Here is a 12,352-nt window from a genome sequence, read left to right on the forward strand (position 1 = left end):
AATAAATAATCACTGATGCAAACACGCAGTAGTCACCGTATCGTGTAATCCAGCGAAATATTTTGCCACGGATTACGATATTCTGTGCAGAAAGGTGCTCTTCGAACAAGTAGTCACGGTCTCACGGAGACGCTGCAGGCAGGCTGTTGGTCGTGGAGAAAATACGCCCGCTCACAAATCCCCCCCTCTTTTCCCCCCATGTGTCGGTCTGTCACAGTTTTCCCACTCTGAACATACTCCGTACCAAACTGATACAACGGGGGCAATAATGCAGGTCTGCACCGGCCGTGCTTCGCAACTAGTTTTCAAGTCCTACACTTTTTGTGATAAGTCAGAAGTTAAAGGTTCATCATTCTTCTAAAGAGAAAAGAAAAGGTTCTGTTTGACTGTTTCCAGATACAGTACTGATGGCTCAACACAAAACATTACTAATGCCAGCATGCAATGTCTGTGCTGTGCAAGCCCCAAAATAGTTGCTACCGAGTACCATCATATCCTGTGCAAAAGCATGCTCTTCAATCATGCAGTTGGAGTAACGCTCGTTGTAACCCTAGATGCGGTCCAGCCAGCTGCCAAGGCTTTCCTGAGAACCAAATTGCAAGTCCTGACACAAAACGAGGGAAAAAATGATCAGATTTGCAAGAGCAATTAGAGAGTATATTGGCACCGGGAACACCAGAAGGATAGGCTTACACCAATCTGAAGATCTGGAGGCGTTCCAAGATCCACATTATGGAGATCAGGTAACCCGTAAAATGTGTTCAGGTTCCCATCAAGGATCTCGTTCCTGCATTGGGACAGAATCGGGTAGTCCAAGGGAAACAGTGCTTCATCGTTTAAGGAATTCGGATCTTCACGACAGAGCAAAGGTTCGTCTGGGTTCAGCTGAGCGCGAGATGCCCCTCCAACACCCTGCTGCTCTTCAGCTCCAGCACACCATGCAGGGTTCACTGCATCATCCTCCAGGCTAACAATAGAAATGGTAGGCTCTTCTTCGTCCTGCAGTAGTGGCTGTATCCAAACCACAAAGTACTGGACATGGTCATGAAAACAAGATTTTGGCAATGCATCAACGGGAATTGCCAGCATATAAAGCTCGTATCTATCATGTCAAGAAGTTTACTGTACATGTTTCCAGGATACTCAATCTCATACCCGTTTGTTCAAAAATATGTATATTTCCATGATACTAATAGAAGTGATTCTCTACTTCAATAAAGTTGAAGAAGATTATACAAACTCTAAGTCATCTATAAATTATTATTAATATTGTTTGCTGCTGATTTTGAAACATGATAATGAATTGATCCCTGCTAGATCACCAGCACTAGTTCTCATATGCCTATTAGTGCATTTTCCAAAACTGGTTTATACTGATCTGCTATTTTTGTACATCACAATGATCCAAAAAGAAATTGATGCGAGTTACCTGATCCTGCAGGATGGAAGCATTCTGCCCAGTTTCACATGGACTATTATTAGGATGACGTGGCTGTGGGGTATTTGTCTTTGGAGTTTTAGGACCAACCACTGAAGCAGATGCATCAGGTTCATCATAAGCAGTTTCTGTCTCAGAAGCTCCCGCACTCTTATTTGGCATTTGGTAGAAGATTTTGGAAACAACAAGATCCCCGTCCTTTTCATCTTCCTCTTCTCCAAGGTGATACTGATGCATTACCCAGTGAGCTCTATCAGGTTTTCCACCTCTCTGCGAACTTTTGTACAGCACCATTATCTCCTTCCAACCCTTCTTAACACCATTGTCATTTATGCTTTTGGATCTCCCTGTCTTGTGCCATCTCACATGGTCATCAGTAACAGTGTTATCACTGCAGCTTATGACCCTTCGACGCTTGCGCTTGCCACAATTATAGGCTTTTGAAAGTCTATGGAAGAAATGAGCATTGGTACCATCTGTTTTGATACCTACAAGATCAATAGGAACCAAATTTAGAACATGAATACACCAACAAATTCATAAGCAAAGTACAAATATCAAGAAAGAGGTACCTACCAGGAAGATTTTCAGGATGTGAATAGCAGATTCCTTCATCGTTATCTATGGTTGGAATAAATTCATCAATGAGCACATGTGGCTTCAAACCTCCCAGGCCAATTTTTCCTTCTAAATGTTCAAGCAACTCCGAATCAGATGGATCAAACTTGACTCCAGCAGGAAGCCCAGGCCACTGCATGGCAACCTGCAGAATTTGAAATGCAGCAAAATCGTGCTCTGAATATGTAACATCTCCAAGTGAATTGAGTGGAAAGACAAATCTCCCTTGTACCTCATCTAAATAGAACAGATGTACTTACATCACTGTTATCGATGACATGACTGCAGTTCGGACATTCCCTCTGTGCTTCTGCAATCAACTCACTTATTTTGTGATTAGCAGTAGGAGCTGTGTATCTTATCTTCTTAGCAATGCCCCTGCCAGTTATCAGCCATGACCTGGAACAAAAGCAATATATTTACCATATTGTTGCTGCGTCAACATGAGTGCTTGCACAAGAGAATTTAAAGACAATCAAGCTAAATAAGCCGAAATGTATGCATTTTAAGCTAGTAGTCTATGTGTAACAAAAATAATGGAGTGATTTGGTGCCCAGTTCTGGAAAATAAAACCTGGCAAGATAACTTGGTGGCTGGACTCCGGTGGCAAAGCTTAGACTGAACAACGCAATAAAATCTTAATACTACGCGAAAATTTGCATTGCATATTCCAACTACAGGGTCACACATCAGGGTAGTACGGGTAAACAGCTCCGTGCTCTGTTTTCTCTGTTCCTTCTATTTTCCCCCCTTATCCCCCACACTGGACATGGCTCCAAAATTGTATCATACGAAAATATAAATGAGCCATACATCAAGTAAAATCATGGTGTTCTTCTAGATAATGTTAACCATCAGCACTACCCTGCTACGGTTTGGGGCCTTCAACGCCATGCAAATGTTCAGCAATTCCTATTATTGAAAAAAATTCCAATCCAACAGACACGCGACACGATCGAGAAACCGCAACGCTCTAGGGCCTTCGCGCGCGGGGCCGGGAGGTGTGGAGAAGAAGGAACCCTCGCAGCACCGCGAACCCCCTCACCACCAAACCTGAGGAGCCCAAATGCACCGCTCGATCGAGGCTACCAGGGAGCAATAAGCAAGCCCTAACGAAGATGAAGTCGATTGGGGCAAAAAAAAAAAGGAAAGGGGCCGGGGGAAAAATGGAAGGTGCGGAGGACGATTAGTACCGCGCCATGGATGTGCGCGGGCCTCCGCTCCGGCGTTCGGCCGCGCCGCGCCCGCGTTGGCGGAGAAGGGACGGCGTGGCTGGCGGCGGCGGAACGGTGCCTCCTGCCTGCCGCTCCCCTGTGCTCGGCCCGGTGGCGTGCGCGGTCGGTCGGACTCGGATTGGCCCCCACGCCGAGCAAATATAACGCCGCCTCCGCCTCCCCCTCCCCTCTCACTCCTCCTCGCAGTGGGAAGGCGGGAAAGCTCGCGCGGCAGGGCGGGAACCGGGAAGGCTACGCGCTCGCGCTCGCGGGCCGGGAGACGCGGAGCCCTGTCTTGTATCTTCCTCCCCTTGGCAGGTCTCTCTGCTTCCCGGGCCCCGCGCCTGCTTTTTGCCTCGGGAACCCTGGAGCGCGGCTGCCACCGCCACCCACCGCTGTAATGCCAGCGGCCGTTGCAGCTTCCTTCGCCCCCACTCCCCTTCCCTTTCCTTCCTTCGCAAGCCGCGCACGCGAACCGAGAGAGCGCGCCCTCCTCCTGTTCGACTCGCTCTCGCGGGGCCCATGCCCAGCTCCGCTCCGTTTTGTTTCGTTGCGGTGCGCGCTCGCGAGTGTTTCCCCAAACCCGAATGTACGGCCCAGATCGCGCGCGCGAGACCAGCGGCCCGCTATCCCGTTCGCCTCCTCCTAACCCCTCAGCAATCGAGCCCGCGGCCCAACCTCCTTCGGACCGCAAGCTTGCGTACGATTGGGCCGAAATGTTCTTTTCGAAAGAAAAATTGGGCCGATATGCAACACCCGTTCTTCTCACGTGCACTCTCTCTCCTCCGCACTGGGCACGAGGACAACCGGGATTGTCGACTTGACTGTAACTTTTATTTCTTTCAAGGGTGTTTTTGTAAGTGTGGGATCTAAACTATAAAAAAATTATATAAAATATAAATCCGGTTTTCTCAAAAGAAAAAATTCACTCTGTTCTGCTGGCTGCGGCTGGTGGCTGATGCTGGTTTGTTGTGAGAAAAAATTACTGCTAGCTGGTAGATGACTGGTTGCTAGTACTAGTTTGGTATGAAAAAAAAGTATTGATGTGTGGCTGAAAAAGCAATCAGCAAAACAGAACAAACTCACTCCGCACTGGACGAGACGGAGCGCGACTCAACCGCGATGACGGCTGCTCGGATATCTGTCAGAGCGACGCATCTGCACAGCAGCACATGATGGCTGGGTACTTTTTTTTTTGAAAGGAAATGATGGCTGGATACTCGCTCCGGTCTTTCCTTTCCCCGAAAAGGGACTAAGGGGGTGTTTAGAAACAGGGACTTCAAAAAAGTCCCAGGGACTTTTTATTATTTAGAAGTATTAAATAAATATTAATTATAAAACTAACTGCAGAACCCTGGGGCTAAACTGCGAGACGAATCTAATGATGTATCTTAATCTATGATTAGCGAATGGTTACTGTAGCATCACTGTAGCCAATCATCGATTAATTAGACTCATTAGATTCGTCTCGCGAAAAAGCACTCAGCTGTCAAAAAACATTTATAAACAGATTTTATTTAATAATATAAAATAGTAAGATTCTTTTTGATGTGATATGGACTTTTGGAAAAAGTCCTGGAGCCAAACAGGCCCTAAAACCGGTGACCTCACTTGCGATCTGTCACGAGCGAAATGATGCGTTTTATATTCTCCAAAGCTTCACTTTCACGTACTAGTGGTTTCTCACTGTTGCCACGATACTAGCGTGGCACCGGGGTTACCAAGTACATCCACAAGCGACGAAGAAAAGCGAGTGCGCTTTCGGCACGACCCGTCGCGCAGATCTGCTTTCCAACAAGTTCCCACCAGCACCCCTTGTCTTCACCTCCGAAACTTACCCTGGTTTCATTCGATCATTCCATTCCACCCCCTCCAAACCGGATTCCGCACACGTATCAGAAACAGTGTCGAGCTGGTAGGTTTGTCTGAAGGGACGTTCATTAACGTTAAGGTCACACACCTCGCTCTACTGCCCTATCCAGCTCAGCCAGGTCGCGAAGATTCTTCAGAAAAGCGTTGCCACCAGCGCATGGAAAGGTAGAAAAAAAAGGGATGGACGACGATCGCCGGCCGTGCCGTGCTGCACCAGCCGATGGTCGTGCGGTGGAACGACCTGGTGTCCGGTCAACACTCTCAAAGAGGTTCTTCAATGTACAGAGAGCGGGAGATTTGCAGGCTTAAGCCGAACAGCACAGCCTGAAACGACCGGGCAGGTCAACAGTCAACACTCGAGCAGCGCACATGCGCTTAGTTGGAGCCGCGATGTGAGATTGCAGAGAAGAAATTTTGCTAGTGGGCAGTTGCCTGACCCCCTAGAAATTCCCCACGCGGATCGTACTGACCAGATATTGTACTGGCACCCAAAGTTTCTGAAACTTTCTACGGCAGAATCGGCCAAAAAGCAATGGCGTCAGTGGTGGCTGGTTCAAGTTCTTCTTCCGTGACGGCCAGGAACAGTGGTCGCGGTAGCACGACCGCGTGATGGAACCTGTTGGAGAGCAGATCTGCACGACCGCGTCAGCCGGAGGCCGCCGCTCCGCCGAGGGGCGTTACCCGGTCTGCCCACCCACACGTGGCACCACGGCGGCGAAGTTACAGGGCTACGCGCGCGCGGATGGGTGGCCCGAGCGGTGTCTGCGGGCGGCGGCGACCGACCGAGACCCACGCCGATGGGGACCCGACACGGCGGCACGGGCGGCGAGCCAGCGAGCGAGGTCAAGGAGGAGGAACCGCTCGCGGCGAAGCAGGCAAGCAGCTGTGGCGCGGCGCCGTACGCGCTTTCGCCCCCCTCCCGGAGAGACGAAGCGGTCCAACCACGCACGCCGCGGGGCGGGCGGCGGCGGCCAGGGCCAGGCCATGCCGCGGCGCTCGTGGCCAGGTCAAGCATGGCAGCGACGCCACATCTGCGCTCGTACGCACACGGCTCCGCACCTGTTAGAACCTGCGTGTCGCCGCGGTATTGGCCATGAGCCGCTGCTGTATCGAGGTTTCACGCAGCTCAGTAGTAGAACCGAAATCTTTTGAAAACAATAGTAGAACCGAAATCTTTGAGCAGCTTCAGAATCTCTCTTCTCTGGACCACCGTTCAGGAACGAGCAGCGCAGGCACAGGATACACTGATACAGCAAGGCAAACAAGACTGGGGGCTGTTTCCAGGGCTAGAGGCCACACGACCAGCCAATTTTCGCGGCATGTTTGTCAGTCTGGCTGAGGTGGACGCCCGACAGGAACAGCCTGTTCTCCCACCAGCTCGACTCCGTCCAGGCACACACATGCCCCGGCCCCGCCCTCTCACAAGTTGCTCAACTAACGAACAAATCATTTGCGGACGCAAAAGGGGGAAAACATCCACTCCAAAGCTGAGGATGGATTACCCAATTTCAACATGCCAAACGGCCTTTGGATTTGACACTGTGCAGATCTTACCAACCTGGAACAACCATCAAAAGGAACCCCCGACCCTTTTTGTTTGGAAATCCACCAGCCTGCACCTTTTATGCTGGACCAAAGTTTGAATTTCAAGATGTCTGTTAGAATCAATTCCATCATGACAAGTCGGAGAATGCAGGTACACATGAGCAAACAACTCAGCTCGACCGTCAGCAATAAGAAGTAAGGAGACGAGGCACAAGAGGAGGAAAGGCAAGAACTCCCATTGTCAGTAATCTGGTAAGTAAAAAATACTGTACAGCACGAAGTGAAAGAGAGAAAAAAAGAAGAAGAAACTCAAATATCGCTCGGTATGAAATCTACAATAGCTTGAGTTCATATATCAATCATGGAAGCAATGAATAAAACTCAGGTAGTTATAAATAAGCACACACACTGCTGAGCTCCTCCGCAAAACAAGAACGCAGCAATGCTGCTGTCATGGCCTTCCAAGGTTTGAATTACACGGTACAGAATCTCATATGAACTCAACCAGCAGCCAAGTGATCACTCAACTAAGTCAGCCAATCGTATCAGATACAACCCCGCAAGGGCAGGGTGTTCCTCCAGGGGGACATCGGCCAGGGATGTCCATGCTCCTCAGGTCATGATGCAGACCGTAGTAGCTGCCTAGCCACTCTCTCTCATGCAGTTGCCTGGAAGAAGATATCTGCACCGATCAGTTTGCTCCAGCAAATAGGCCGGGAGATGAACAGCAGAGTATGTACTTGGAATAGGTCCCAGCTTGGCAATGATCTCTTGGAAAGTGTATTCTTCAGGAAGCATGTCGAAAAGATCAGACCCTTCGCAAATCACATGCTGAATCCTCTTTGGGTTCAGGAAGTACTTGAATCTGATCCGATCCACATGGCTGTAGGCTTTCATCTTGAAGATGAAATCATTTATGTAGCGAAAGCAAAAGCTGCAGTGCCACCCTGAATCAGCCAGAAGATCATCTGTTTGCCGGAAATGCGCATACCTGGTCTTTCCAGCTCTGTATCGGTGTACTGAAGCCCTCCAGCTCTTGTCATCAAGTAAGAACTGGAATGAGTAGAGGTAGTTCCTGAGCTGGAGATGAAGAATCTCAGGAATGTCATCACACCATCGCAAGAGGTTGATCGTATGCCCACTTGGGATCTCATCAACATCAGACATGATCAACAGGTCATCATCTGTGATGCCCGCAATCTTAATAAGCTGGTCGAGAGCAACCCTTTGATATGACTCTTCAACAAATGGGTTTTCTCCCTTCACAAACCTTCCTCCTATCATACCGTAGGTCAACCGTGACTCAGCAAACTCAAACCGCTGGCGGTTTTCCTTGAAGTGAAGTTCCTTCTTTATGCCAGTGAAGGTTGAATTGGACTCAAGCAGCACAAATTCATCTACATACGGACTCAGCTCGTGCCAACGGATGTCAAGAATGTCAAGCTCGTTGCTGAAGAGCACAGCATCAAAGACACGGCGAGGAGACTCCCTGACTTTCCATCCATGCAACTTGCAGAGGTTATCCATAGAGACATTCTCATGATAGTAGTGAGGATGTATTGTGAAGGGCTTTGGAGGCTTTTCCCAGATCGGGCGGAGGAAGTAAGTGACCTTCTGTCCATGTACGTATATGACGAAGATCATAATAGGAATACCAATCAGTAGGATCAAGAGAGCCCTCAAATCAAATCCCCGCAGTGCACACTTCAGCCTTGACATGCTCAGAACTGACTTTGAACCATACTGCAGACAGATTCAAGAAGCATATAAGAAATCTGACAGGCAGCGATGAATATCAGGACAAGGCATAAATTGAACTAAATCAAAAACTAAAAGGCAATCTACAACGTTACTATATGAATTCTAATGAACTGTTTTCTGTAACAGTGTCAATCACTCAAAACTCCAGAGTCAGGACATGACTTTACTCTGCATCCATTCAACTAGCAGAGCTTAAAAAGGGAGGAAACCTCAAAATGCATTGCAGCCAGAAGCATTGGGCAACAAATAAAAAATAACAGCTCTAGACAAAAGCAAGGATAATTTAATTCACTAAGCATGAGAATGGTAAATAAAAAAGGCATTTGAATTATTCGAACACAAAAGCTGTCACAGAAGGAAAAAAAAATTGATACCCTACTGACATAGCACCATGAAGACAACCGTTGAACATAGGCCCTGAAACAGTTCCCACCGTAAACGCAAAAAAGTGAAAAGGAATCTTGAAGTACTAAATGAAGTCTATTTACAAAACTTTTTGCATGGTTGAGCTGTAAATCGCGAGACGAATCTAATGAGCCTAATTAATCCATGATTTGCAACAGTGATGCTACAGTAACCATCCGCTAATTATTGGTTCATTATGGATTAATTAGCATTATTAGATTCGTTTCGCGATTTACAACCCATTTGTGCAAAAAAATTTGTAAATAGACTTCATTTAGTACTTCAAATTGGCAAGATTCCCACGCAAAAAATTTTGCGTTTACCGGTAAAAGGAACTAAACAGAGCCATATGGAACATCACAGCCATCACAAATTCCTAGGTTGAGAGCACGGGCTTCTAAAATATCCGCCGTGAATGTGCAGCCGTGTAACAGCAACCAAAATAATGCATGTGCAGTAGATTAAAGAAGTAACCGGTGGACCGGTGGAATATGCGCATTTTCTGTGTTAAAAACAATATCTTTATCAGTGATAGGCTGGTGCAGATCCACCAGCAGGAAAGCAATCAACCAGTTTTGATTTATTTAGTAAAGAAAACAGCCTGTAAATTTACTTTTGCGGCATGAACCCTCGCCATCTGCACGGGAACCAATCGGGAATTGCTCAAAAAAGTTGGAAACTTTATGGCGAGAGAAAAGATAGATTCCGGGCGGATTGAGCCAGGTCGAGAGATTCTAGCTCAGCCAGAAGCATCCAGGCGTCCGGATTTCTACCGAACCACCTAATCCCCCAGCAAGCATCCGCGGCAGATTGAAAGATGCGGCGGAAGCAATTCGGCGAGCACCCGCGATCCCCCGGGCCGGGAAAACCTCGCCTGCGCCCAATCCAGAACCGGAACTCCACGGAGATTTGTAAAACAGCAGGCAGGATGAGCAGTTGGAACTTGGAAGCGATCAAAGCTTTGAGGCAATCAAGTTTGGGGGCGAGGAAAACGCGTTAACACAGCACGACCACGACCGGGGCGGACTGCCCCCGGCGGTCCGCCTGGGAGAGCCCGCGCGCGCGGGGGGGAGGGGAAAGCGACAGATCTGGCCGGAGCGGGGGCTCACCTCGGTGTCGCAGACGCCCTCGCAGATGTCCGTCTTCTTGCGGTTGCAGTAGCCGGCCTCCATCGCGCCGAGGACGGCGAGAAGGGGAAATCAGCAGCCTCTCCCCGGGGAGGGGCCACGCGCCGCACGAACCGCGCGCGCCGGTCGCGGAGCGGGGGTCAACACGGCACCGCGTGGCCGCCCCCAATGGCGCGCGCGATCGGCTCCTCCGCCCTCGCCCCGGACGCCGCCGGGAGCAGAGCCCTCGCCTCGCCGCCGGCCTGCCGCCGCAGACGCGTGGCTGTGCGTGTCCACCCTTTTCGCGTCCTGGCCCTCGAGGGTTCCGCGTGCTGCGCGTCTCGGTCCGGGTCTCGACTCCTCCTCTCCTCCTGGCGCCGCGCGTTCGGGGATTTCGTGAGGGCGCCGGGGGCGGAAGCGCAAAAGGTCGGGGGCGCGAGTAGTCGACGGACGCGAGGGGGCAAAGTGTTTGCGATGCGAGACGGGGAGGGGTTCCGGGAACCGCTTAATTATAGCCGTTTGGGTTGGAGGAGCCTTGGGGCCGGGTGGCCTGGTGGGCGGTGGTGGCCTGGCCTGCGCCGCTGCGCGTGGCTGGCGGAGGCGGAGGCGGAGAGCTGGTCTTTGTTTGTCGTCGCGCTGGGGGCATCCCATCCCACCATCAGCTTATTTTTAACGCGCCGATGAGGCCTAAGCACAAGACCCTGTCTTGCCCGTTTCTTTAATCAGATGATTAAAAAGGATAGGATTTTTGTGAATTCTAAATGTATCTACTTGGGGGTGTAGGGAGGGGATTTGAAAAAACTTTTTAAACCTCTTCTATCTTTTGTTTATCCTTTGGCTTGGCTGTTTCGGTTAGGAGAGGTTGGTATGAATGCGATTCGAGGTCGGAGGGCGTGTCTAGGGGCTGGCCGTTTGGGCATCAGGCTCCAGCTCACGCTGGGGGCAGCCTTTGCTTTGCTGTGCTGTGCAGGTTGGATTACGAGTTTTTCTTTCTTTCTTTAGAGGAAAACAGTTGGATTATGAGTTGAGATGATGGTGAGAATCCAGGCTCTGAGATGTAATGACAAGGAGGGGCATCTCTCTCGCGGCTCGGGGATGCTATGGCCCTGTTGGGTTCCCCCTAGAATTTTTGGTACACGCAAGCTGAAAAAAAAATCTTATATGCATGGAATGTTAAATGAAATTTATTTGCAAAATTTTTTAGGGATGAGTATAACTTTTCGCGACGAATCTAATAATGGTAATTAATCGATGATTGACTACAGTAATGCTACAGTAACCGTCCTCTAATGCGTTCAAAAGTCTCGTTAAATTCTTCAGGGTTCCTAGCGCAGAGTTCTGGAGTTAGTTTTGTAAACTGATTTTATTTAACACTATAATTAACGGTCAAAGTTTCCTAATACTCCCTAGTATACAAAACCAAACAGGCCTATGCTTCCTGTACGCTGCTGCTGCTGATGTGCTTTGGCCGTGCTGTTTTTTTTCTTCTGTCTTCCCCTTCTTCTTTTCCTGTTCCTTCCTTGCTTCTTTTCGATAAGAGGTCGTGTGATCTAATGATGACGGATCATGTGAAGTACCGTGTGGTCTTTTTCTCCGCGTCTGATGTCTTAGTCCGGTGACTTTTGGTTTTATATACTAGTGGTATACAATCAAAGTATCTGAGTAGCATTGTGAATTTGCGGGCAACATTTGCATTTTTGCGTCGTGCCATGTATTTCGCCTTGTTAAGTCCGCTGGTGCAAGACAAAATACATAGGGATCAGGGGGCATGCTCCGTATATTATGTTTTACACTGGATTTTTTTTTGAAGATATTGCAGTCGAGCACTAGAAAAAAATAATTACAGGTGGACGATGGTTTTAGCCAAATCAAGCAAAAGCCCCGTGGAACAAGTCTTGGAAAGAGTCAGTCAATAGAACAATTAGCCCCTCCCTCTGTTTTCAGTGGCGTCTTAGCTTTGCGTTTCCGAAAGAGGAACATGTCAACAACACTGCGTTCTCGTTCGGGCGAAAGAACAGCAGGAGGGATCGGATGGACGCCAAATACACCTCAAAGCCAGCCAACTAGCCAATAATTAGCTTGCTCGTACCGTGGGCAGGTCTGTATTATCATGCTGCCGACTCGTTTGAACTACAATGCAGTACATACAAAAGAAAAAAAAACTTTAATCTCCAACAACAAGGCCGTAATATGAAAGGGACGTTCTCGATAGGAAAATTAAATTGTCGGAACAGGCTGCAGTGTTCTTTTCTTTTTACTAAAGAGAAATAATTTTGTTATTCATAATTGATTTTCAATACTTTTTTTCTTTCCCCCCCTCGCAACTGGATTTCGGAATCATTCGTGTATGCACAAGCACAACAGATGTTCCAGTGCTACCAGACTACCAGATC

General features: G+C 48.7%; 2 protein-coding genes across 3 annotated transcripts; both read right to left on the reverse strand.

Moving 5' to 3' along the window:
* Positions 1-327: 327 nt before the first annotated feature.
* LOC120707199 (NAC domain-containing protein 73-like) lies at positions 328-3,572 on the reverse strand. 2 transcript variants are annotated; one of them, XM_039992040.1, is made up of 6 exons: positions 3,250-3,572; positions 2,317-2,455; positions 2,015-2,201; positions 1,430-1,926; positions 694-1,032; positions 328-604 (listed from the first exon to the last, which is right to left on the reverse strand). In XM_039992040.1, exons 1-6 carry the CDS (start codon positions 3,255-3,257, stop codon positions 551-553), a joined length of 1,224 nt encoding a protein of 407 aa, XP_039847974.1. In that variant the 5' UTR covers positions 3,258-3,572; the 3' UTR covers positions 328-550. The 2 variants fall into 2 exon arrangements, with proteins under 2 accessions (XP_039847974.1, XP_039847982.1); XM_039992048.1 differs by having other exon boundaries at positions 694-1,011; positions 3,250-3,562.
* A 3,332-nt stretch (positions 3,573-6,904) lies between these two features.
* LOC120707212 (beta-1,4-mannosyl-glycoprotein 4-beta-N-acetylglucosaminyltransferase-like) lies at positions 6,905-10,485 on the reverse strand. Its single transcript, XM_039992058.1, has 2 exons — positions 9,963-10,485; positions 6,905-8,430 (listed from the first exon to the last, which is right to left on the reverse strand). Exons 1-2 carry the CDS (start codon positions 10,023-10,025, stop codon positions 7,330-7,332), a joined length of 1,164 nt encoding a protein of 387 aa, XP_039847992.1. The 5' UTR covers positions 10,026-10,485; the 3' UTR covers positions 6,905-7,329.
* Positions 10,486-12,352: the final 1,867 nt, after the last annotated feature.

This window comes from Panicum virgatum, chromosome 1K, assembly GCF_016808335.1.
Source record: "Panicum virgatum strain AP13 chromosome 1K, P.virgatum_v5, whole genome shotgun sequence".
In the NCBI taxonomy this organism is placed as follows: Eukaryota; Viridiplantae; Streptophyta; class Magnoliopsida; order Poales; family Poaceae; genus Panicum; species Panicum virgatum.